The 27,091-nt window shown below is 25.4% G+C and overlaps 4 protein-coding genes across 5 annotated transcripts in view; 2 read left to right on the top strand and 2 right to left on the bottom strand.

Annotated features, from left to right (window-relative positions):
* LOC127282472 (uncharacterized) overlaps positions 1-27,091 on the top strand; it is a 241,720-nt gene that overhangs the window by 147,977 nt on the left and 66,652 nt on the right. The window lies entirely within an intron of this gene.
* LOC127282469 (nitric oxide synthase-interacting protein homolog) overlaps positions 1-27,091 on the bottom strand; it is a 181,257-nt gene that overhangs the window by 112,472 nt on the left and 41,694 nt on the right. The window lies entirely within an intron of this gene.
* Positions 85-21,748, top strand: LOC127282464 (probable serine/threonine-protein kinase DDB_G0282963). The gene is made up of 10 exons (XM_051306705.1): positions 85-328; positions 10,692-10,851; positions 12,609-12,726; positions 14,755-14,899; positions 14,984-15,071; positions 15,151-15,514; positions 15,645-19,057; positions 19,601-19,644; positions 19,794-19,971; positions 20,056-21,748. The coding sequence occupies exons 1-7, from the start codon at positions 277-279 to the stop codon at positions 18,396-18,398; spliced, it is 3,681 nt and encodes a 1,226-aa protein (XP_051162662.1). The 5' UTR covers positions 85-276; the 3' UTR covers positions 18,399-19,057; positions 19,601-19,644; positions 19,794-19,971; positions 20,056-21,748.
* The window catches only part of LOC127282466 (UNC93-like protein), a 59,621-nt gene continuing 57,398 nt past the window's right edge, over positions 24,869-27,091 (bottom strand). The window contains exon 6 of the mRNA XM_051306714.1: positions 24,869-26,524. Within this exon, the coding sequence (XP_051162671.1) occupies positions 26,205-26,524 (320 nt within the window). The 3' untranslated portion in view covers positions 24,869-26,204. The remainder of the gene's footprint in view (positions 26,525-27,091) is intronic.

The raw sequence follows: 27,091 nt of genomic DNA, 5'->3' as shown, positions 1-27,091 counted from the left end.
TTTCCTCTCTCTCTCTCAATCTCTTTCTCTGTCAGACGCCGGTAGGGGGCGCTTCTCACACAGGCAACGCTGCTGCGCTAAGCGTCATTGAACGTCAGTGTCAATATGGCCGTAGGAGAGTGTGGTTATGCTTACGTTAGTTTACGGTAGTGAACTTGCAAGTGAATATGAAGTGGCATTCTTCAGTGTAAAAAAAAATCTGTGTAAATCTGTTTATGTGATTGAATTTATCATCTCAAAATAAATATAAAAGAGAAGAAAAATTAAGAATCAAGTATGAATTCAATTGAATTGAGATCTGCGGTCCAGTCGGATGCGTGCGCGACAGGTATGTACATATATATACATATAAATAGAAAAAAAAAATTCTTTGATTTTTTTTCTTCTTTCATTGTTGACACAAATTTTTCTTTTTTTTTTTTTTTGTTCGTGAATCTTTCTCTTTTTATCTCATGTTGTTTCAGACAGAGAGATAGAAAGAGAGAGAGAGAGTTAGAGAGGAAAAATGATGTATATATGTGAACGTGTGTCGGTCTTATTGATTTCTTGGCCTTTTTTAAGAGTCCGTCGCGCTTTATGGACGACATTCGAATTCATTACAAATACATGCTCGTAAAGGGAGAGAGAGAGAGAATACACACAGCCTCCCGAGGCCAAACTGTTTCCTTTGAGTCGTGTCACTTTCGGCGTCGATCGATAGTCTCAGACTCCCTGAACTTTAGCTATTATAGCCTGTGCCTATGCCTCTCTTTTTTCTTTTTTTCCTATATAAACTCAAGTTTTGAGCCTCTTCAATGCACGCAACTCTGTATATGGCATCCGTTTCCTGCATTGCGAGGAGAGAGAAGAAAAAAACAATCTTGTCAGATTCCTACTTTTAAAGCATTTTTTCAAAAACCATTTCAAAGAAACGTAGGGGAAAAAATCGTTTTAAATAAACACTCTGATTGTATTTATTTTTTCTTTATAAACCAAAAGTGATTTTATGGAATTTAATTGCATGTTACTTTTTGAGGGGTTAAGATTACAGATATATATATATATATATATATATATGTATAGGATAAAAAAGACATGTGGTTTTTTTTTTGCTGTATATATAATAGTGGCGTGTGCTTCGCGTGGGTCTGTTTACAAATTAAAATGATGCTCTCGTAACTTTGGGTCTCATGGGTTTTGTGTGAATATAATTAACAACAGAAGAAGATGGATGAAAAATAAAAATTGTGATTTTCATTAGAAAAAGTTTTTAATACCCGACGGTGATGGTAATTAATATGCGAAGCGTCAGTAAGTTTTTAATGTAAAAGGGAAAAGGATTTTTTTTTATTTTTTTTTTAATGAAAGTTGTCAGTGAAATCTTGTTTTTTTTTCGATCCAATACGTAACTTTTGTAAAAAGTGATTATTTGTGCAGGTGTTGATTTGAAATTTATCACGTTACCTGAAAATTTACAATACTACCTGAAAAACTCGCAATTTTACCTAAAATAATTGTGAAAAATTTGGTTTTGGGAATATTTTCTTGATTCAATTATTTTTTTGTGACTGGAAATTTATTATTATTATTATTATTATTATTAAAAATTATAACCACTCGGAGAAAAATGGATAGTAACTTTTACTACTTTAAAAGTAAAACCGGACCTGTTCGGAGTTTCTGGTAATTTTTCCTCCTGAAATAGTAAAATTCACTCCGGAAATTGTCAAATTGCACCGAAAATAGTAAAATTTACTCCGAAAATTGTCAAATTTACTCAATTTACCCCGGAAATTGTCAAATTACTCCGAAAGTAGTAAAATTTACTACGAAAACAGTAAAATTTACTCAATTTACTCCGGAAATTGTCAAATTACTTCGAAAGTAGTAAAATTTACTCCTGAAATAGTAAAATTTACTCCGAAAATAGTATAATTTACTCAATTTACTCCTGAAATAGTAAAATTTACTCCGGAAGTTGTCAAATTACTCCGAAAGTAGTAAAATTTAGACCTAAAATAGTAAAATTTACTCCGGAAATTGTCAAGTTACTCCGAAAGTAGTACAATTTACTCCCAAAATAGTAAAATTTACTCCGTAAATTGCCAAATTACTTCGAAAGTAGTAAAATTTACTCCTGAAATAGTAAAATTTACTCCGAAAATAGTATAATTTACTCAATTTACTCCTGAAATAGTAAAATTTACTCCGGAAGTTGTCAAATTACTCCGAAAGTAGTAAAATTTACTCCTAAAATAGTAAAATTTACTCCGGAAATCGTCAAATTACTTCGAAAGTAGTAAAATTTACTCCGAAAATAGTAATATTTACTCCTGAAATAGTAAAATTTACTCCGGAAATTGTCAAATTACTCCGAGAGTAGTAAAATTTACTCCGGAAATTGTCAAATTACTACGAAAGTAGTAAAATTTACTCCCTAAATAGTAAGAATTATTCCGGAAATAGTTAATTTTACCATTTCTTGGAGTGAAAAAATTGTCTATGTAAATCAGAAATTATTTTTTATTACATCAGAAATAGTGCGGAATTCTAATAAGAGAATCAAATATTCTAAGATTCTTTTATTCTAATTCTGATTTTTTATAATAAAAATCATTTTTTCTCTTTACTGAATTTCGTAGTAGAATTTTTTTATTTAATGAAAAAAAATATTTACCTGGAACAGCAAAACATTTCACTAAAGTTAGTAAAAATTTTACTTGTTTCAGTTAAATCTTTCGCTATTCTAGTGAAATATTTCGCTGTTTCCGATAAATATTTTTTTTTTCGTTGTATAAATATAAATTCTACTCCGAAATACTAAAGAGAAAAACTGATTTTAATTTCAAAAAATCAGAATTAGAATAAAAAAAAGCAATACCAATTTCTTCTCATTGAAAATCTCAAAGGAAATAAGTGAAATTTTCCTTTAAAAATTAAAAAGTTTTTGGAAAAAATTATAATTAAGTGAATTTTCTTGTTAACCAAAATTCTAATTCTTGACAAACAAAAATTTTTGTTTTAAAAAATACCTTTCTAAATTTTGATTAATATTTTTAAAATCACAAAAAAATCTTTATCTAGAACAGTGATATATTTCACTAAAACAGCAAAAGTTTTCGCTATTCTAGAAAAATATATCTCTATTCCAAAGAAACTTGTTCCAGAAAATTTTTTTGCATGTAATATAAAAATTTGTTTCTAGTTCTTTTTTTTTAATTCCGGTTAATATTCCGAAAAGTCAGATCTTGGGGAATTTTTTGTTCATAATAAAATTAATCATTAATTATTGTAATATTTTTTATCACCCATTTTATTATATATAATTGTCAAATTACTTTTTAATTTTTTCCTTTTTAAATAACTCTTCAATAAGCGTTTCGTTCAAATAAGAAAAAATTCCACTTATTCATATATCGGATATTATAATTGAAAAAAAATTTTCTCTTTGAACACATATTTTTTAATTACTCGATAAAAGATATAAAATTGAGAATTGGAAATGTCGACTTTTGATTTGCGATCAAATATGAATAAGAAATAGAGAGAGAATAAAAAAGTAATAATCAGTAAAGTTTTTCCACAATTTATTTTTTTTTTCATTTTTCTTTTCGGCTAAAATATAATTTCCTTTTGTATGTTTCTTTTTTTTTCTTTCATTTTTGTATTGACATTTCGAGAAATAAACGCGCGCGCGCTCTTATCAAAGATTTCGTATCAAAGTTATGCTGTATCAGACATGCCGTCTGTGCGCACTGCATATAACTGCATGGAATAAAGAAATAGAATTTAAATTTAAAATGCGCTTTTAGAATGTCTGCTGTGTAAATAAGAAATACAATTGTAAATTTGTTTTCGTTGCAAAAAAGGAAAAATAAAAAAAAGTGTAAAAAAAAAGATAATTGTTAATAATAATAATAATAATAATAATAATAATAATAATAATAATTATTATAAAATGGAAAAATAGAATAATTAACAATTTTCGTTATTTTAAAAAAAAATAATTGCTGTGACGGAATTATTTTTTTTTCAAAAATCGACAAATGGAAAAGGTATGATAAAATTTGACGAGTAACGAATATCTAATTAATGGGATTAATAAGAAAAAAAAAGTTTCAATGAAAATTGAATTAACTTTTTATATAATTGCTTATTTCGAAATGACGAGATTAACTTTTCGATAATTTTAATTGAAACTCGGTTTATTCGGTTTTAACATTTTTTTTCCGTTTTTTTTTAAAAAAACAAGATTTCACCACTTTTGCGAGATGTTTGATTTGTTAAATTTTTACCCTCTCACTCGAATGAATTATATTATCGTCGTTTTTCGCGATTTAATTGGAAAGTTATTCATTAAATTTCTTTTTAATTATGTAAATAACTTTTTAATCAACTTTATATCTTTAATTATCAAGAAATATAGAATTATAATAATAAGAAAAAGAGTTTTTTCTCTTTTTTTTAAAAAAAAACGTATTTTTGAAAACATTTTTTTTCCCTTCGGTCACATTTTATAAATTTAAAGTGAATTGATTTCCATATCAAACAAACATTAAGTCAAAAAAAAAAGCGAATACGAAATATATTTTATATTGTACATCGTCGAAAGAGTTTTTTTTTTTTTTTATTAATTTTTTTTTGTTTTATTTTAAGGAAAAGTTTTTTTTTTGTCTTTTGTTTTAATTAACAAACGAATTTGAATATTAGTCGAGTCATGCAAATGAAGAGTAGAATTTTTTTTTTTTTATTTTTTTTTTTTTTTAGAAAAAGGGAATATTGATTAAAAAATATATTCTTTTGAAATGCAGCACGTCAGTCAAAATTATCAGTCTATACCTTTTCCATGATTGTCTGAGGGTTGGTTTTCATGCAAAGAATATAATGAAAGATAACATTTTACCTTCGTGAAACCTTTCATCAACATTTGGTGCAAAAAACAAAAAAAAAAAAAAAAAAATTGAAAAACCATTTTTTATCAGTTTTTTCATTGCGATCAAATCTGTGACATAATCTTTTTGCCATTCAATGAATTTTTTTTGACATTTTAATTTTGAATAAAATAAATTTTTTTTATATACACCCAGAGAAACGTTTTATTTGAACTAAGTATAATATATATTTGAGTTAAATAAACGTATATTTGTCTCACAGCCTACTAGTTAATTTATTTGGCGGAAATAAATTTTTTTATTTCAATTAAGTAAAAATTTATTTCAATCAAGTAAAAATTTATTTCAATCAAGTAAAAATTTATTTGAATTAAATAAAAATTTATTTGAATCAAATAAATATTTATTAGAATGTGAAACAACACAGAGAAATTAAAAGGCATTAAAATAAGCTGCAACGATTATTATTTTAATCCAATTTTGCTTATTTTAATATCCATTTTGGTATTAAAATAAGCAAATTTGGATTAAAATAATAAGCGTTGCAGATTATTTTAATGCCTTTTAATTTTCTGTGAAATATACCATTTTTCTGGGTGTATATAAAATATTAAATATAAATTGAAAATAATAAAAAAATTTTGTATTCAAATAAAATACAATTTTATTTTTATTTAAATAATTAAATAAATTTTCTTTTGGTTTCTTTCGTTAAATTAAAAAAAAAAAACTCGTGAAAATTAAATTCTTTTCGATTAAAAAGAACTCGATTTTCTTTGATTTGAAGAAGGAAATTTTTTTTTCCTTAACTTTAAAGACGTTTTTCTTTGATATAGAAAGACTTTTCTTTTCTCTCTCTCTTTTTTTTTTGTTTTTTGATTCAGAAAAAATTGTTCCCTGAGTACTGTCAATTAATTGAAAGCTTTTAATTAAGCTTTCTTGTAATTGAAATAGTTGGAAGCTTTTCTCTCTGTATTTATTGCTTACAATTAAAATCATTAGAGTTGAAAAATAAAATAAAAAAAATAAAAAAAGGAGGATAAGATTGAAAATAATTATGGTTCATTGATGATCGTTAATGATTTTATTATTGACTTGTATATGTACGTCAAGAAGGGATTGATTGTCAGTTTGTTTTCAAGTTTGCTATAAATTATTTAGTGCTCGACTTTATTTTTCTTTTTTTTTTACTTTCAACTATACGTCAATACTCAATATACATTATTTTTTTGAATTATTTCTATTTTCGAATATTTAATATCAATTTATTTTTACAAATTTTAAATTTATTTATTAAATTATTATAAAATTTATATTTGGAATATTTTTTTTAATTTTTAATAAATTAACAAAAAGAGAATATTTAATAGAAATATGTACAGAAAAAAAATTTTATTTCACATTTTGTAATTAGTATTCTTTACGGCTGTCAAAGTCACGAGTGCAGTTGACTTTGTAATACTCCAACTGAATGTAAACGTCAGTTTAAATTTATAGCATTTATATATATATATATATTTTCCATTGTTCCAAACGAATCCTTGAATATAAAGAAAAATCAGTTCGAGATGAAAATTCTCTGCATTTATTGTTTATTACATCTCAATTATTGATTGCGACTGAAGTTTTGATAAAAAATGAGAAAAAAAAAACAAATTCCACTATCCAAAATTGATAACAGAATGATAAATTCCGGTGATATTAACAGCGGAAATAATTTTTTCTTTTATTATTAATTTTTGTAATATTTTTTTTTTTAATAAATAAATATTTATTTTTTATTTAATTTATTACTAGTTTTGTAAATAAATTATTATTTAATTATTATTATTATTATTATTATATTATTATTATACTATATTTTATTATATTATATTATATTATATTATATTATATTATTATTATTATTTAATTATTATTTAATTTATTATTAAATTAAATGTTTTTATGGAAGAAATTTTTTTTTTTTTTTTTTTTTTTTTTTTTGTAAAAAAAAGAAGGTGCTGGTAATTTTTTGGGGGGGGGGGAGGGGTTGGAAAAATGTTGTAATATTTTATTTCTTACATTTACCTTGTATATGCAATTTTGTGAGGAAATTTTTTTTTTTTTTTTTTTGCCCCCGTGACTAGAATTGGAAACGACGCCGCTATGCGGGAAATTTGAACTGGCACAGGTAATTCAATATATTAGAGAATAATTTCTCGGAGACCCAAAATGCTGAAATGTGGACACCACCATCTCTAGAAGTTTAGCCCCAAAATTACCAAGTCGGTAACTCAGAACTCAAGCGTGGAATTTTCCACTTGAATGCTTACACTTAATTCACTTATTTACAGGCAGTCGAACACTTAACAAATAATCACAACTAAGAATTTCACTAAAATTATTATTATTATTCTCATTATTATTTCAAATTATTATAAATTTTCCTAAAAATTTCATTGAAATAATAATAATAATAATAATATAATAATAATAATTATAATAATAATTACCTATTATTATTATTATTATTATTTCAAATTATTATAAATTTTCCTGAAAATTCCATTGAAATAATAATAATAATAATTATTATTATAATAATAATTATTATTATTATAATAATAATAATTATTATTATTATAATAATAATAATTATTATTATTATAATAATAATAATTATTATTATTATTCTTTATTTATTTTTTTCTTTTGGGGGGGACATTTGGTTTTGCATATTATTATTTGGTTTTTGAATTATATTTTTTTTTTTGGAAATTATATTTTTGTCACGCGTGCATTAAAAAAGAGATATATAATTCGGTAGCAAAACTTGAGATTATAATAATAATTTCACTCTCTTAATTAAAGGCATATTCAAGTGTTGAGACATATGCAGGCGACTGTAAATTCACAAAAGGGATTGCATTCTTTTTTTTTTTTTTTTTTTATTTTTCAAAACTTTCTAAAAGCTCAATGCAAAGACTTGCACACCTGCTCCTTTAGAAACAGATGTCAGTGTCGGTTAGAAGACTTGTAGCTATTTTTGAATTTTCTATTCAAAAACTTTTCTATTCCGCGTCACCAGATTATGAAGAGGATTTATATATTCCACGCACAAGCCTTTCACGTTGCATATATTCGTATATATGTGTAATGTATTAAAATATAATATAGAGTTCATCATAAAAAAAAAAAGAAAAAAAAATTGAATAATATACCTATCACATCAAAAAGAAATTCTTTTTTAATGAAAGAAAAGAAAATAAAACATTTCCTTTGAATGTCATTCAAGGCGATTCATTCACGTGAAATTGATTCTAATTCTTTTTACTTTTTCCATAAGAGAGCCAATAGAATTTCATTATAAAAAAAAGGGGCAAATATGTACTTTTTCCTATATGTGACATTTCAATAAAATAAATGAATTTTTAAATTCACTACCAGATTTTCTGAGGGTAAAATTTGAATAGAAATCTCCTTTACGAGTATGTGTGTGTGTATGGATATGCGTAAAAATTAAAAAAAAAATTTACCCAGGTGCGAATTTCGGTCGGCCGCCAGAGTTGGTTCGTCGGCCCATGGTCGGCCCAACTCTGGCTGCCGACCGGTCGGCAGCCAGAGTTGGGCCGACCATGGTAAATATTTGCACCCAAAGTTGGGCCGACTATGGCTGCCGACGTCGGCAGTCACAGTTGGGCCGACCATTGCAGCCATAGTTGGGCCGACTATGGGGGATTATGGTCGGCACAACCTTGGCAGCCATAGTTGGGCCAACCTTGGCTGCCATAGTTGGGCCGACCAGGGGGGGTAATGGTCGGTCCAACTATGGCAGCCACAGTTGGGCCGACTAAGGGGAAAATGGTTGGCACAACCTTGGCAGCCATAGTTGGGCCAACCTTGGCTGCCATAGTTGGGCCGACCATGGGGGACAATGGTCGGTACGACCTTGGCAGCCAAGGTCGGTCCAACCTTGGCTGCCATAGTTGGGCCGACCATTCTTCCCCATAGTCGGCCAAACTATGGCAGCCACAGTTGGGCCGACTAGGGGGAGAATGGTCGGCATGACTTTGAAAACCGCAGTTGGGCCGACTACGGGGAATGTAGTCAGCATGACTGGCAGCCGAGTATATCGATGGTCGGTATATCAAGGATTACAGAATTATTTTTCTCAAAAGAAACACGATCCCAGGTGCGAATTTCGGTCGGCCGCCAGAGTTGGTTCGTCGGCCCATGGTCGGCCCAACTCTGGCTGCCGACCGGTCGGCAGCCAGAGTTGGGCCGACCATGGTAAATATTTGCACCCAAAGTTGGGCCGACTATGGCTGCCGACGTCGGCAGTCACAGTTGGGCCGACCATTGCAGCCATAGTTGGGCCGACTATGGGGGATTATGGTCGGCACAACCTTGGCAGCCATAGTTGGGCCAACCTTGGCTGCCATAGTTGGGCCGACCATTCTTCCCCATAGTCGGTCCAACTATGGCAGCCACAGTTGGGCCGACTAAGGGGAAAATGGTTGGCACAACCTTGGCAGCCATAGTTGGGCCAACCTTGGCTGCCATAGTTGGGCCGACCATGGGGGACAATGGTCGGTACGACCTTGGCAGCCAAGGTCGGTCCAACCTTGGCTGCCATAGTTGGGCCGACCATCATAAAGTAAATTTCTCTCCTACCATTGACAAATGTAAAATGTTTTTGTTAATTTACTTGTAATTGATTAATTTAAAAAGAAAAAAGGTTATATGTGATTAATTTATTATTTTGAATTACTAACTTTAATTTTTTTCAAGCTGTAGCTTATAACATTTATTTTTCTCCGTGACTCATATGTCATTGCGTAGTGTAGTGGTTAGCGTATTAGACTGCGGTGCGTTAGGTTGCGAGTTCGATCCCTGCGAGCGTTAAAAATTTTAATTTGTATATATGTATGTTTACGATTGCGTTTAGTGTTTAAGTATATAAAATAAATGTATAATGAATTTAAAATGATTACTAATATATGTTATTTGTATAACAAATTTTTATATTTTAATGTTTATTGTCGGCAAAATTTTAGCTGCCAAGGTTGGCCCAACCATGGCAGCCATAGTCGGGCCGACTATGGCTGCCGACCGTCAAGTTGGATGGTCGGCAGCCAAGGTCGGCCCAACTATGGTACCCATAGTTGGCCCGACTTAGTCGACCATAGGTCGGCCGACGTTATCAATTCGCTAGTTGGCCCGACCTCTGGCTGCCCGAGGTGGGCCGACCATGCACATGGTCGGCCCGACCATGGGCCGACCGACAATTCGCACCTGGGTAGGAAGAAAAGTAAAATTAATTATTTCACCCAGAGAAATATATTTTATTTAAATCAAATATAATATATTTGAGTTAAGTAAACGTATATTTGTCTCACAGCCTACTAGCCTATTTATTTGGCGTAAATAAATTTTTTTATTTATTAAATAAATATTTAATTTTGAATCAAATAAACATTTATTTCAATCAAATAAAAATTTATTTGAATTAAATAAATATTTTTTAGGCTTTATCATTTCTCTGGGTGAAGATCGAATTTTATAAGGCATAACTATATTTAATCGAATTAAATTTTTTTTTTTCAATATTATTTTTATATATAATTTTTGTTTAAAAAAAATATTGCATGCATTTATTTTATTTTGTAATAAAATTTTTTTTTTATTTCATTTGCAATTGTTTTTAATGTTCGTATATATTTTTTTCTGAGTAATTATTTGTAATAAATATTGTTTCGTAAATTATTATTATTATTATGTATTTGAATTTTTAATAATAATAATAATTTTTTTTTTTTGAATTATTTAATGTTTTAGAATTGCAGCATACGGCTCATGTCAATGAAAAAAATGAGCGAAATAACACGAAGAAACCTATGTTACCAGCGATAGATTTATTTCCCTCGGTTTTTCATTTTGATTATGCAAATCAATCTAATATGTCTTCTTTACTTGAAAATATGAAATGCATAAAAAGGTAATTAACAAAAAAAAATTTTTTTTGCAATCACACGGCTTAACCAGTATTATTTTTTGTGCACTGGTCAATTTTTTTTTTTATTAATTATTATTATTAACTCACGAGTTGTATTTTTTCAACACTAATTTTGCACAATTTATTATTATTATATTATTTTTATTGATATTATTATTATTATTATTATTATTATTATTATTATTATTATTATTATTAATATTAATATTATTTTCACTATTAAAATTACTATTAATATAATATAATAATTATTACTAATTTTGTTATAATTTTTAATAATTGCTTTTTTTATTACTAATCACATTTGTTGTAGTTTACAACTATTTTTAATATGATAGAAATTTTATTTTATTGAATTAATAAATTAGTTAATCAAATTCTTAATATTTGTTTATTTATATAAAAATAAATTTTTTTCGTTAATAGAAAAATTTTGTAATTTTTATATTTTTATTTTATTTTTAGAGTTTAATTTAAAAAAAAAATTTTTTGACAATGAAAATAAAATTAAATGAAAAATTTTATTATATTCTTGATATTTTTATTTTATGGGCTTTAGAAATAAATGTGTATTAAATTAATATTTAAATGTGAATTTTAATAAAATATTAAATTTCAAACAAAATGGAAACAAATAAATATGATTTAATCGAATATTGAGAATTTGATAAACGTGAATTTACTTTTTAACATTAGTATTTTAAATATATAATTTTTTGGTGTTTGGGGTATTTTTGTCAATATATATATATATATATACTGTAAAGTTGCAGCTGTGAGATTTATTTTTCATAAGAAAAAGATAAATAATTTCCAATTTTCATGTTTTATTTAAATTTAAATGTAAAATTCAGAAATTATTTAAATTAAATATATTTTTTTTAATTGATAATTACTAATTTTAAATTATTAATAAAATTGCTGCTAAAAATTAGCTTCAACTTTTATAAAATATAGTAAATTATTGATATAAAATTTGTAATTTATGATTATAAAGGTAATTAATTACTAATTGATATTTAAGAAATATATATACATATATGATAATAATTTGAAATTAATTACGTATAAAGTTGAGTTAATTACGATAATTATGTAAAATTAGTTATTTACGATTATGAAAAATTAATTATTTATCGATTATTAGTGAAAAATTGCAATTAGAACAATGACGATAAATTAATTAATTATTACAAATTAAGGTTTCTAGTGCAATTAGTTAATAATAAATTAAAAATTTATAATAAATTAATGCAACTAATTAATAATAAATTAATAATAAATTAATAAACTATTTTTTTTTGAGATGAGCATAATAGTGAAAAATAATATATTGGCAAAAATTATGTTTTCTTCTCTCATATATATTTTTCTTTTCATTAAATAAAATGGGATTAACCTGAAAAGGGGAAAATTGTAAAATTTGAAATAGACTTATATTTTTGGAAAGTCCTACAAATTTTTCCCTATTTAATGAATATATTTGGAAAATGTTCTATTCATTCGTTGAAAATGTGTTCATAAAATTTAAATTCTAGTATAATATAGTTTTGCTTCACTGTATATATATAGATATATAGATATATAATGGTAAAAGGGGTTTGGGTATAGACTATAAGATTCGAAATTGCAAGCCATTTACGTCCTATTGTCTGGTTATTAAGCGGGAAGAACCTTTCTAATTTAAGCAGTGTCTTCATTTGGGAAAATTGTCTTTCATAAGCATATTTGAATTACAGTAATATAAGTTCAACTATTAATGACTGCTACGAAAAGCCAATGAAAGCAGCATTATTAAAGGAGTCCATCCATCAGGCCTTGAGTTGGATTTTGATGTCTTATCGAAATCTTCCAAAGGTGAGAAGAAATAATTTTTTTTTAATTTTTCATTTCAAAAATTGAAATCCAGATTAATTAAAATATAATTAGTATTTTGAGTTTTTATTAATTCGAATATTTTTAATTAATTTAATTTGATTTCGTTTTAATTAATTCGATTTAATTAATTTTTATTTTAATTTCTGTAAATTTTGATATTTAATTAATATATACGGAACTAAAAATAGTGTTCCATCCATTAATGTACAATTAATACGATTTGATATATAATTTAATAATTTAATTATTATTTATTTTATTATTATTTATTATTGGTATTATTATTTATTTAATTAATTAATTAATTAATTAATTTAATTAATTTGATATATAATTTAATAATTTAATTATTATTTATTGTATTATTATTTATTAATTATCTCGCGTAATCAGTTTGATTGTATCAAAAATGAAATTAATTAAACTTAGTAAAATTGAAATTTCGATTTAATCAACAAAAACGAGACGTTGAATTATGGATTCTAATTTTTGAGCCGCCCATATTTTCGACGAATAAAAAAAAAAAATGAAAAATGAAACTTGCGAGGGAAACAAAAAGTAATATATACATTTGAGTTTAACGTCCTTCTGACTTTATTGATTACTGGAACCTTATAAATTCAGTGTGTTCTCACAACATCTCAGCGATAATATCATAATATTTTATGCTCCTAATGGCGATGGAAATTATACCCGTTCATTGTTAATTTTTATTTATCTACTTCAGTTACAATTTAAATTTCTTTTTTTTTTATACAAAGTTGCACGCAAATATCATAAGTCCGAATGTATGATCGTCAAACGTAATTTCTATTTATGTTGATTATTATCAGTTAACAATGAAAACTAATTACAGAGTCATTTTCTATTCTACTGATTTTATCGTTTTTTTTTCTATATCAATTTCGCCATTTGGAATATAAAAAAAAAAAATTCTTTTTTTCCTCCTTTCTAAGAATTTTATTATTTTTATTTAATTTTTTTAAAATTATTTATTTCAATATTATACGGACAAATAAAATTGTAATTTAATTATTTTTGTAATTAAAAAAATAATAATTAAAAAAATAATTATTAAAAAAAAAATAAAAAAATAATTAATAAAAATGGTTCTTGGAAATAATTTATTCTATAATTAGTTATTATATTAACTGATATAAATAAATTAGTTCTTTATTATATTCCACATTTTTTTTTTTCTCTATTTCTAATTTCCAATTATTACTTATGTTAATTATTCACAAGTTTTTTTTCTGTTTAAATTTATCTGATTGGATTAAATTGTCAAGATTAGAATCGTAAGAGAGAGAGTTTTTTTTTTTAACTCCATTTGGTGGGGAAAAAAAAAATAGTAGACGCGCGTCTAAAAAAACTGTTTTCCAATCGATTTTCACGTTTTACACTATTTTCATCCAGTGTTCTGTCCATCAATTACAGCTCGCCCTTTTTAGGACAGCACTTCCGGGCTCCCTTAGGAATGCAATTGCTCACAAAGAGGAAACATTGGTTTTTTTTCTCCCTACAGTAACCGTCAAGTCATTTAAAAAAAAAAGGAAAAAAAAGAGAAAAATTTGTCTGGAAAAAATAAATAATTACCTAAAAATTCTGTTATTAAAAAAGTTTTCAAAAAAGTTTTCAAAAAATATAAATACTCCGGAAATCCTTTTTAAAATTCGGAAAATTTTTTTTTTGGTTCAGGGGAAAAATTACAATAAATAATAATAATTAAATAAAATATTAAAAAATGTTATTTTTTTCGAATTTTTGAAAAATAATTTTTCGACTTTTTTTAAAATAACTAGTTTTTTTTTCAACTCAAAGGTTTGCAACTGATTCCAAGTTTCATTGATGTTTGAAGTCGACTCTTAAATAAATACTAGTTACGCTTTGATAAAATTATGTTTTTTTTTTGCCTTCAAGTTTAATGATGAATTTATTTAATATTCCATATTTTTAATTGAATTTTCCTTTTTTTCTACAAAAAAAAAAAATTTTCTTGTATTCTAGGATGAAAATTCTTCAGCTTATCTTGAAAGTATGTCGGATTTATTAGCAATGTACATAGACATGGAACTGAGAGCGTCTAAAAGAGGACAAGAACAATTCAGTGCAATTTCGACTCGACTAATTTGTTGCCTTTATACGTACCTTGGTAAGAGAATTTTTTTACATAATTTTGCAAAAAAAAATTTAATTTACTAAAAAAAAAATAATAACCTGCATTTTTATTTTCCAGATAATTCCACTGATTATATGGTTGATACTTTAATCAAGATTCGACACATGAGTCATTTATTTCATATTATTCTCGATCCAATTATGGAGTAAGTTATTTTTTTTTTTTTTAAATTAAAAATAATTAAAAATAATTTTTTTTTTATTTATAAAAATTTTGTTTTTTAGGAAAATTTTAAAAAATATTCCCCAACTACCAAAGCAGGAAATAGTTTACGTGAGATATTTACTTGGTTTTCGATTATGGAAAATGATTAACAGCGATTTAATTGGAAAAAAACAAATTCGACAAACTGCTGTTTCTTTATTGGGAACGGCACCTTCAAATTTACCCGATTTTTTAACGAATTATTATAATAATTGTTCTGGCTCACAAATGAGATCACCTCAATTTTTAATGAAACACAAATTTGACGTGAAAGCATGTTGCACTGATTTTATTAATTTTTGCAAGAGAGAAGCAGAAAATTGTCCTCGCGCTGATGAAAAAATAAATCATCTTGAACGAGTACAAGATCCACAGCAACAAGTGGTAAGGAAATTTTAAATAATTATTTTTTTTTTCCTAAAAAAATTTTTCTTCATTAAGAAAATATTTCCCTATTTTTAATAGATTAAGTATTTTCATGTTTCTCATTTTTTTTTTCTGTTTTAATTCTTAGCACAGTGACGTCATTGCCAAAGAATCTAGTTCAATTAAAAAAATTTATTCTTTATCAGAAAAAATTGTTAATAATGAATCTAATAATAAATCTTGTGCTTTGTTAGTTGAAAATAGTGATAATAATTTAAATAAATCTAATCTTTCAAATAATTTAAATAGAATTTCAATTAGCGATGATACCACGAGTAGTGTTTCAACAAAAGAATCAATTCAATTTATAAAGCCATTATCAAGGAGAAAATTAAAAAAATCCAATGACATTATTATTATTGATATAACTGATGAAGATTCAGCACCGAAGATAACAAGAAAGAAGAATCGCAAATTAATTCCATGGTTGGAAAAAGTGAAAAAACAAAATTTACAAAGATTAAATGGAGAGAAAAAAGAGAAGAAAAATGATAATAATAATTTAATTGAAATAATGAAATCGCCTGCTGAAGAAATTCTCAAATGTTTATTAATGGTAAACGATGATAATGATTGTGAACAAAAAAAAATTGAATCAAATCTTTATACATCATTTAATTCATGGATTTCATTTAATAATAAAAATGAAATTATTGCTATGGATTATTATCAATTTTTTGATGAAGAAGCAAGTGAAGATTCTTCAAATTCTGAAAAAATTATCATATCTTCACCAATAATAACAGACTTATCCATAAAATCAGTATTAAATAGTGATAGAATTAATTCTAGTAATAGTGACGAATTATTAACAGATAATGAAAAATCAAAGAATTTAATTAAAAACGAAGAAGAAAATATGATTTCAAGGCTCGATGATAATACAAAGACTGATTTGCAAGAAGAGGCTGTTTTGAATAATTTCGAAGGAATGTCCATTATTAATGAAGAACCAATGAATTCACAATTAAATGAATCAATTGAAGAAAATAGAAATATTCCATTGGATTGTTCAGCAAAAATTTCCAATGAATCATCATCATCAAAAATTTCATCGGAAAATTTAAATTTTTCAAATCGTACATTAGAATCAAATATAATTGATTTTTCCACAAATACAATGGATGTAAATTTACCCAATCTTTTAGATTCCCCATCATTAAATCGTCCTTCAAATATTGTACATACAAATTTTTTTAATTCATCAATATTAGAAACAAATTTTTCATATCGCGATACAAATTACAATGATTCGTCAAATATTGTTGATTATACATTGCCAAAGGTTAAATTAAATAACATTGAAAATGAAACAATTTATTCATCATTTCAAGAAAATGCCGATGCATTATCTGTATTGGCATCTGTTTGTGCAGCGCAAAAAGGCAATAATAATTCAACAATAAAAGTCAAAGATTACGCACGTTGGAAGGGAAATTCTGATATTGATCAAAAGGCAACTCTCAATCAATTCACAGACAATAGTGACAGTCGAATAGTGAACATATATCCTGAAGATGCATTTGACAAAGTGGCCCTTCAAGTTGAAGTTATTTCAACAAGCGATGGATTACAGGACAATATAACACAATCATTTCGTGAAACATCAAATGTTATATTAAATGGCGAGACTGTTGTTTTAATGCAAAAATCACCAAACAGCAATGTTTATGTTATAAATAAGGCAAAGGAAAATAATAAAACCAGCGATGACGAAACATTTGACGATGAAAAAATAGATGATAACGAAACACAACACAAGGGTTTAATGATAAAATCTGAAATTGATGAGAAATTATTGCGAAATGATGATAGTATTAAAAAAAATGAAATTAAAGATAAAAAGAATAAAAATTTATATCGTCAAAATGTTAAACAAGAATTTATTAATTGTACCTGTGGTATTCCAAATTGTTCATTAATTTCTCATGATAATTCACAATTACCATATTTTTCCACAAATCCCGAACTTTGTGTACCATATCACAAACATGTTCCTCTAAATTTACCAATAAATTCATCAGCTACACGTTGTAATTGTTTAGCATGTACCTATGAAGTTGTAACACATTGTCATCAATATATTCATCCAAATACCGAGCCGACATCATTTATTGAAAATAATTCATACTTTATTCAACAACAAACATCTGCCGTCCAAGAGCACGAGAGATCAAGAATTTCAAATTTATACGACGATCAATTATGTTTAAAAATTGAAAAAACCAAAACAATTGATGATATTAGTATGAAATTTAAACCGGAAATAAAATATCAACGTGAAATAAATAATAAATTACCACTTAAGAAAAGATTGAAAGCAATACAAAAACCCTACGATATGTCAATAAAAATGGAGAGAAATAATTATTCAATTGAATTACAATCAACAAATGTTACACCACCGGAAATTGGTGCAACTGTTGAATTAACAACAACAAAGGATAATTCATCAACATCAACACAATCATCACCAATTGAAAATCGTCATGATATTAGACGAGATTATGATTATCATTATCAAGATGATCAAAGTAAAGATCAAAGAAGATTGGCAAATAGTCAATTGAGCAATGTGCCACATTATCATGATTCACGTTACCAAAGAGATATTAAAACAACAAAAGGGAATTCACCATTAAAACGATTATCAACAGCAACAGTAACGGCAACAACACCAATTGTACAGGAGCAGACAAATTGTAAAAAAGCTCGAAAATCAACCAAAAAACAAACAAGAAGTTCGAGTAGAAAAATTCCAAAAATAAATTATAATTATTCTGATGAAAAAGATTTGGATCCACCTTATCCAAAACGAAAGAGAAGGAGAACCAGTCGATGATCAATACTGCTTCCAATGAAGATTCACTGTTGTTGAAGATCAAAGGAGACAACATTGCTGATTTTTCAGGCTGTGGTATTTTTAATTTGTAAATAGAGTAGCGAAAAAATGAAAAAAAACAAACTTGTAAATAGTTTGAAGAAGAAAAATTGTCACGACAAAACTAAACATTTGAAGATAACGCTCTGAAGAAATTTATTCAAAACATTTTTTTTTTCATCATTTGAAGAATCATCATTATTTGAAGATGAAGAAACTTGTCATTCCGAAGATCATCACTGAAGATATCGTTTTAATTGTTAAAAGAGTAATTTTTTTTTTTAAAGAAATACTTTTTTTTTTTATTCGTTGCGGTGTAAATTATATCTAAATACGTAAAAAAAAACTTGTGCATAAAAAAGTATCTATAGATATAGACTTTCGTCGTTTATATTTGAAAGTCGAATTAACCTATACTTTTTCGAAAGTCTGAAAAAAAAGATATTAATAAAATATTTTGTAAAAAGAAAAGGGAAAAAAAATCCTATAATGTAGTAAATATATTTATGCAATTAGAGTTATTTAAATTATATGAAAATAAATTTAATTTAAATGCCATTGAATTCGATTTTATATAATCGAATATCAATTTCCGGACAAAGTCGAATTTCAACAGCTGGGTAAATATTTTATTTTTTCTATTTTTCGTGATAAAAAAAAAAAGAAAAACGTTCTATATTTTGTCTAAATGATTCACTTTTTGGTACTAGACAGCTTTTGTTAATTTTAAAATAATTTTAAAAATTTACTTGATATTTTATTAAAAAAATTTCAAGAGATAATATTTGAGGGGCTGATAGTAAAAATGGTTTAAAATAACATTGGGAGCAAAAGTGGGATAAGTGACTTGGGAGCAAAAACGGGTTAAAATGATTCGTGTAATTTATTGATAAATTCATTATATTATCGATTAAAAAATATTAATTATAATAAAATATGCATTTTTTCCTATTGTTAATATTTTTTAATCATTAATATAATGAATTTATCAATAAATTACACGAATCATTTTAACCCGTTTTTGCTCCCAAGTCACTTATCCCACTTTTGCTCCCAATGTTATTTTAAACCATTTTTACTATCAGCCCCTCATTTATAAGAAATAATTATTTTAAAAATATTTCCCAGGTAATTTATTTAATAAATTCTATTTCAATTTTCAGATTATTTTTCTAAGCTGTTTTATTCTACGTTGACTTGTTTCAAGGTATGAAAATTATATTATTATTAATTATTGTTGTCAATTAAAAAAATGGTTTAAAAATTAATTTCAATTTTTTATTTTTTAATTAGTTTTCGTTACTTTTAATAATTCCTTGTTTATTATTTTTAATCGTCGATTTTTATTATTTTCAGATTTGAAAAACTGAAACAAGTTTTTGGAATGAGATCAAAAACAGTCAACATTTTTTAAAGACTGAAGCCTATTGTCAGGTTTTTAAGAATATAAGGGGGAAAGACCTGAATTTCTAAGTCTCAGGAATCGAAAAAAGTGAAAATAAAAGGTGAAATCAATCACTTATTTTGTGTTCAGGTAATACTTGAATTTATTTTTATTATTATATATATATGAAAAATATTTAAATTTTTTTGTTTTAATATAAATTTTTTTTTGCAGATTAATTAGATGTTAAAGAAAAACACGAAGAATACCATGCTATTCAATAAAATGCCGTCAATAAAACTTGCCAAATAAAGCAGATAAATATCATACAATTAGATAATTGTAAGCAACCGAATACTATATAAAACAATAGTCCAGTCAAATAGTTCCGTGTTAAAAAAAAAAGTAAATTCCCGAAAAAAATGATTGTAATTAATGATAAATCAAAAAAAAAAAAAAAAAAAAAAAACAAAAAAAAGAACAAAAATTAGATAGCATGGCTACTTGACTAGTCAGCTTAAAAGTTAAAAATGATGTATTCTTTGAAACAAAAAAAGAAAGAAAAAAAAAATGCGCTTATGAATGAACAAATAATGATAATGAGATCGAAACTGCATGTATACATCCCCTACAATTATTTTTTTTGCACAATATTTTTAGATAAAGGAAAGAAATTTTTTTTTCTTTTCTCACCTTCACCCCCCCCCCCTTTTAAACCATTCCATTAATTAATTATGTGCCAACTAATGATTTCTCATGAAATCTATAATTTAAAAACTAGTGAAAGAAAATAGAAAAAAAAACCATTTGTTTTAATTGAACGGGTTTTTTTTTCAAAAAAAATTTGCTCAGAAAATTAAATTTTATTAATTTATGACGATATTTTTTTTTTAAGTTAAATTACAAGTTTTATATATAGTCATATCCCAATACCTGATCTCAAACCTGTGATGACACTGATAGCTAGCAGCTGTGCTCTAGCGAAAAAGAATTTTTTTTTTTTTTTTTTTTATTTATACAAAAGAAAAATTGCGATGCTTATTGTTTTTGACCTTTATCATTGCCAAATACGTAACAAAAAAAATCTTTGCTGGAAGTGTGTGTATAAAATTTTTTAATTTTTCATTTCAAAAAGAAAAGATCTCCATGTGTAAAAAAAAAAAATTCACACTTCAAAAAGTGAAGATAACGAGTGACCTTCCTTTAATCTACGAATTTATAATAATTAATTAAAAAAAAAAAAAAAAATTATAATTAATAATAGACTGTATTATTAATAATTTTCTTTTTTCTCACTGATTTTCAGTTAATTAAAAGTCTGATAGGTTTTAAGTTCATTCACGTAAGACTAAATTTGAAAAAAATTAAGACTGGTCGATTTTTAATGATCGTGTTAGAAAGAAAAAAAAATTAGTAAAAATTTTAAAAAAAAATATACGGATTATTTAGTGTACAATAAAAGTCGACCAATCGAATATTTTTCCTTTTTTTATAATAAAAAAAAAAAAAAATTGAATTTTAATATGGCATGAACTTAAATTAGATTCGAATCAAAAGTGTACTTTAACATTATTATTATTATTGGATAAATTAAGTAACTCTATTTATTAAGATTAATTTTATTGCGTGTATTTGTGAATTGTGTTGTACGAATGTATAAAATAGATATTAAATAATATGTTGATTGAAAGGCTGATACTTAAGGGAAAAAAAAAAATTATTTACCATGAAAATAATTATTATAAAGAAGAAAAAAAAACAAAGCCTCCTTTATTGTCTGTCATTTGACATTATTGACAGTAATAGAGTATAATGTGGCGAAATTAAAATTATTTATAATATTAAGATCCCTACCACACGCTATGTATAAAGCATTTGTTATATACTATGATTTATAATATGAGAAATATAGTTATCTTTACATTAATTCACGATTTTTCCATGTATTTAGTGAAATCCTTGCCAATTTTCGTTTTTTAAATGAAATTATTAATTAACAATATTTGATTTATTATTATTTTCTTAAAAAAGTAATTAAAATTTTTAATTTTAAAAATGGTTAAGTTTAACATTTTTTTTATATTAATTTACTATTATTTAAATATTACAATTATTGTCTAAAATTAAAAAATTAGATTTTCATTAAATTTCGCATCTAATTTTATTATTAATTGAATGTTAATTTATTGGAAATTATTTTGTAATTTTTAAAATGAAATAATTATAAAAATATTAACAGTTTAAAAGAAAAGAATACAATTGTACAATTTTTAATTCTTTTGGAAAATGATGGTAAAACAGTTTATTTGAAAAATAAAAATTACCGACGTATAAATCTACTTTACCGACTGATGGTAAAACAGGTTTTTTTGGAAAAATAACAAATTGCCGACATAGAAATCTACCTTACCGACTAATAGTAAAACAGATTTTTTGAAAAAGAACAGCATAAAAATTACCGACATAGAAATCTACCTTACCGACTGATAGTAATTTTTTGAAAAATGAAAATATAAAAAATTACCGACGTAGGAATCTACCCTACCGACTGATGATAAAGTAGTTTTGAAGTTTTTGAAAAATTCTAGCAAAATTTCTTTAACATCAGTCGGTAAGGTAGATTTCTGCGTTGGTAATTTTTATTTTTCATTTTTAAAAAAATCTGTTTTACTATTAGCCGGTAAGGTAGATTCCTATGTCGGTAATTTTTATGCTGTTATTTTTCAAAAAATCTGTTTTACCATTAATCGGTAAGGTAGATTTCAGTGTCGGCAATTTGTTATTTTTCAAAAAAAAACCTGTTTTACCATCAGTCGGTAAGATAGATTTCTACGCCGGTAATTTTTATTTTTCAAAAAAACTGTTTTACCATCATTTTCCAAAAGAATTAAAAATTGTACAATTGTATTCTTTTCTTTTAAACTGTTAATATTTTTCAAAAAATCTGTTTTACCATCAGTCGGTAAGGTAGATTTCTACGACGGTAATGTTTTATATTTTCATTTTTCAAAAATCTGTCTTACCATCAGTCGGTAAAGTAGATTCCTATGTCGGTAATTGAATTTCATCAAGAAAGTTTAATACGTAATAAAATTAATTTTTAAAAGAGAGAAAGAGAATTGGTAAATAAAAAAACGGGATGTAATTTAAATTTTTTCGTTTAATAAAATATAATGTTCGATTATCGCTATTTATTAACATAATATGTGTCGAATATTTAAAATAATAATAATAATAATTGTACAATTAACAATCTCTTACAAACATAATACAATAGTAACTTGACGTTGCGTTTATTTATAATGGTAAAGAACTACAATAATAGTATAATAATAATAATAATAATAATAATCATCCAATAATAATAACAATTATTGATCTCATTTGTGATCGTCGTCATAATTCATCATATAACAATCTTAATCACTGAAAATAATTAATAATAATAATAATAATAATAATAATAATAATAATAATAATAATTGAAAAAAAACTAAGTGCTTAAATTTATACTGTACAAATTGGGGGGAAAAAGGGGAACAAGGCCAGATCACACCGAAAATTGCCGCGACAGATGTGCAATTTTCTAGAGAGTTAATAACGACTTATTTATTATATCTTATTTTTTAAAAAAATATAATTCTAGTCCTTTAGTTCAACTAAGGACGAAAAAAAAATTCGGTCTTATTTATCAAGTGCGACAAGATTCTTATAATTATATTTTCTTAATTATTAATTATTAACATTTCCGAAAAAATCTCTCCGATTTTTCACTATTTATAATAATTGTCACACTTTGAATTAATAATTATTTTACTTTTTGTTTTAATTTTTCACAAAATTATATAAAAATTTTAATAATTAAAAAAAAATGTAATTAAATTACATTTAATTTTAAATTTCATTTAATTACAATTATTTTTAATTGAAAAACTAAATTTTTGAATGTAATTTTAATTTTCAAGAATTTAATTTTCTAAGAGTATATTTTTTTAGTTCTGAGTATTTTGTTTTTTATGTTTATAAAAAAAATGTTTTTTATTACAATTTTTTTTACAAGAAAAACATTCTTTTTTCTTGTGATAAAATAATAAAATAGCGTAAAAATCGGAGGATTTTTTCTGATATATTTCAATTTATGTATAATTATGTACAGATTATTAATAAGCGCACTTTAACAAAAAACGTAATATTTATATATTTAAAAATATGAAGAAAAAAATTGTCACACGTGTACGTATATTTAACTGGAGAAAAAGCTCTGGAGTTCTGAAATTAATTTCAGACACAACAACACTCTTTTTGTAAAATTCTTAAATAATTTTTTTTTGTTTATTTCATTTTTGTTTCTAAATTCTTATCAAACTAGCTAACTAAATTATTTTTAGAGAGAAAATAATAAAGACAAGTCTTGGTCCCGTTATCGTTGTTACATATTTATATTAATTTATATATATTTATATATATACTCGTGCTTTCAAAATTCATGTCGCAAAAACTAAAAACTATTCACTAGAAATGAAACTTATATATTTAGATGCGTTATGTAATAAAGAAAAAAAAATAGTTTTCTCCTCAATTTCCTAAGTATATTAATTAACTAAAATTAATTTTTTTTTTATTGAATCATTTATTTTAATTATTCATAATTAATAATTCAATTAATAATTATTAACAATTGTTAAATAATTAAACAAATTAAATCAATTTGAAAAAATTAATTAAAGCAAGTAATTATTAATTAAAATAATTAATAATTAAGAGATTTCTTTTTTTTGCGTGGCAATTTCAAACAGTTATAAAGAAAATACTGTAAAATTGTGTCGAATTCTTTTTATTTTTTTTCACTACCAAAAATCAGCTTTTTTTTTTTTTTTTTTTAATTTTTCAGGTAAAAAATCATTTGAAAATTATATTTTTCAAATTTATTCAGTAGAATAAAATTTTATTAATTAATAAATCCATTAATTTAATTAATGAAATAATAATTATATCTTGTAAAATTTGTCCGGTTCTAATTTAATTATTTTTTTTTATTATTATTAAAAAATATATATAATGTACTGGAAATTTATAATTTCATCTTTTGTTCGTTAAATTCCTCGAGTAAAAGTGTCTCTCGCGATTATCACATAATTCTGCATGAGTAAGTACATTATATAAAAGGAGGGATTTTCAAATTGTTCTCTGCTTCGTCGTTTTGCAGTTTTAAGATTGCCAAAGGGCTAATTTATAGCGTGAAAAGAAAAGAACTTTCTGCAAAAGTTTTATTCCATTGTTTTTTTCAATCATCGTATTTCAATTTTAAAACGGAAATACAATATCTTTGCGAAACGGAAAATTCACGGAAAACTATTATCAGATTTTTTCTTTTTTCAATTTTCACAAATCCGTTTGTTTTTTTTTCCCCTTGATTCTCGTGGGAAAAAAAAATGATAACAGGAGTGTGAAACAGTATTTGAAATGTGAAACGTTTTTTTCTGGGGAAAATTAAAAATTACAATTTTCACATGAAAAATAATTTACTTTTTGAATAGTAATTTTTGAGTAAAAAGAAATAAAATAATTTTTAATTTTATGAAAAACTGCAGAAATTTCTTTTTCGGAATTTATTTTTTTTGTCGAAGTTTTGCAATTTATAGCGGAAGTCTTGGCCAGATTTTGGTAGGAAGTTTTTAATTTAAAACAATTCTTATAAACGGAGCAATTCGGGTGCTCGATAAAATTAACTAAGTACACCTATAAGGTCTAATACTTTTTCCAACCCTGACGCTATTGTAATATTCCTCTCGGAACTTGGAATTACATTTTCCCAAAATATAATTTTGAGCCTGGCTTATCGCCAGGAGAGTCTCCATTGGGTAAATAGTCCTTTGGATCGTTTGGTTCTTTTTTTTTTTTTCTTTTTTTTTGAAACGCAATGGTATTTAAACGTCGAATACCGATTTTTCTTTTCTTTTTCCAAAATAAATTTCCTCCCTCGGTAGAAAGTGTTGTAAATAAACCTCGAGTTGGAGAAAGGCGGATGTGTCTCGGTAAATCCAAGAGGATCTTTGGAGCAGGATCGAGAGTTTTTTTTTTTTTACGAGTCTTTTCGATTTTCCCATTCTGAGAATCCAATCGATTCAGAAAAGCAGCCAGAATTTTGTTTTTTCAATTTTCTATTTACAAAGAGGATTTCAACCCTCTTTTTCTTTTCAAAACAATTGAAGATCTTTTTCTTCCTTTCTCTAGAAAAAAAATTGAAACTTTTCAAATTTTTTTAAATAAAAGATTCATTTTTTTTTTATTTTTCCTTTTTAGTTAATTTTGTTTCCTCTTTTGAGGTCGATTGATTTCAGAGGAGTTAGGACGAGAATTGTTTTTTTTTTTACTCTTTTTATTCAAAGATGAGTGATGATGATGTCGTCGTCAATGTCATCTTTTTCATCATCCGTTTCTTCGGGTTGATTGGCATCCGCTTGAGCTGCTTTTGGATCCTCGGCAATGGCTTTGAGCCTTTTTTGTTTACGCCAGTGTAAAATTTCAACGACCAAATAACCCGCTGTACCGAGTACAAGAACCGATAAAAGAGCATAGAGTTTCATTCTTGCACAAAGATGTGTACTGTAGGCGTATGCCACGACAAAACCTGCACTCTCCCATAGTCGATAATTTGAAAATGCCGCCTCTTTGTTGCGCCTGAAGAGCGTTCCGTAGAGTCCTGGAAAAAAAAAAATTATTTCGTTTTTATAAACTATAATTGCTATTTTTTGGGAATTTTTTTATACTATTTGTTTATTTGTACTCTAAACTAAGTGCCACAACTATTTTTTTTCGAATTTTGTTAAAAAAATTTAATTAGATTTCTGCATTACCGACTGAGTGATTTTTTAAATTGAAATAAAATATTTGCAAAAACTATATTTTTATCAAATATAAAACAAAACTGGAAAATCAAAATTGGGTTAAAATTATTTATATTAATTAAATTCCTTGAAAATATTTTTTTTAAACGAAAATTATTTCGTTTTTGTAAACTATAATTGATATTTTTTGGGAATTTTTTTATAGCATTTGTTTATTTGTACTCTAAACTAAGTGCCACAACTATTTTTTTCGAATTTTGTTAAAAAAAATTAGATTTCTGCATTACCGACTGAGTGATTTTTTTAAAATTGAAATAAAATATTTGCAAAAACTATATTTTTATCAAATATAAAACAAAACTGGAAAATCAAAATTTGGTTAAAATTATTTATATTAATTAAATTCCTTGAAAATATTTTAA

The sequence above is a fragment of the Leptopilina boulardi genome, unplaced genomic scaffold, assembly GCF_019393585.1.
Source record: "Leptopilina boulardi isolate dan_hultmark-lab unplaced genomic scaffold, ZJU_Lbou_2.1 LbouV2_30, whole genome shotgun sequence".
Lineage (NCBI taxonomy): Eukaryota > Metazoa > Arthropoda > Insecta > Hymenoptera > Figitidae > Leptopilina > Leptopilina boulardi.
The sequence above is the reverse complement of the archived record's forward strand: the minus strand, read 5'-3'. Positions and strand labels throughout refer to the sequence as shown.

Coding starts and splice junctions, on each gene's coding strand:
- LOC127282464 (XM_051306705.1), top strand. CDS start 277: ATGAATTCAATTGAATTGAGATCTGCGGTCCAGTCGGATGCGTGCGCG. Junction 329..10,691: donor GTCGGATGCGTGCGCGACAG/GTATGTACATAT, acceptor TTAATGTTTTAG/AATTGCAGCATACGGCTCAT. Junction 14,900..14,983: donor TTGCCTTTATACGTACCTTG/GTAAGAGAATTT, acceptor TTTATTTTCCAG/ATAATTCCACTGATTATATG.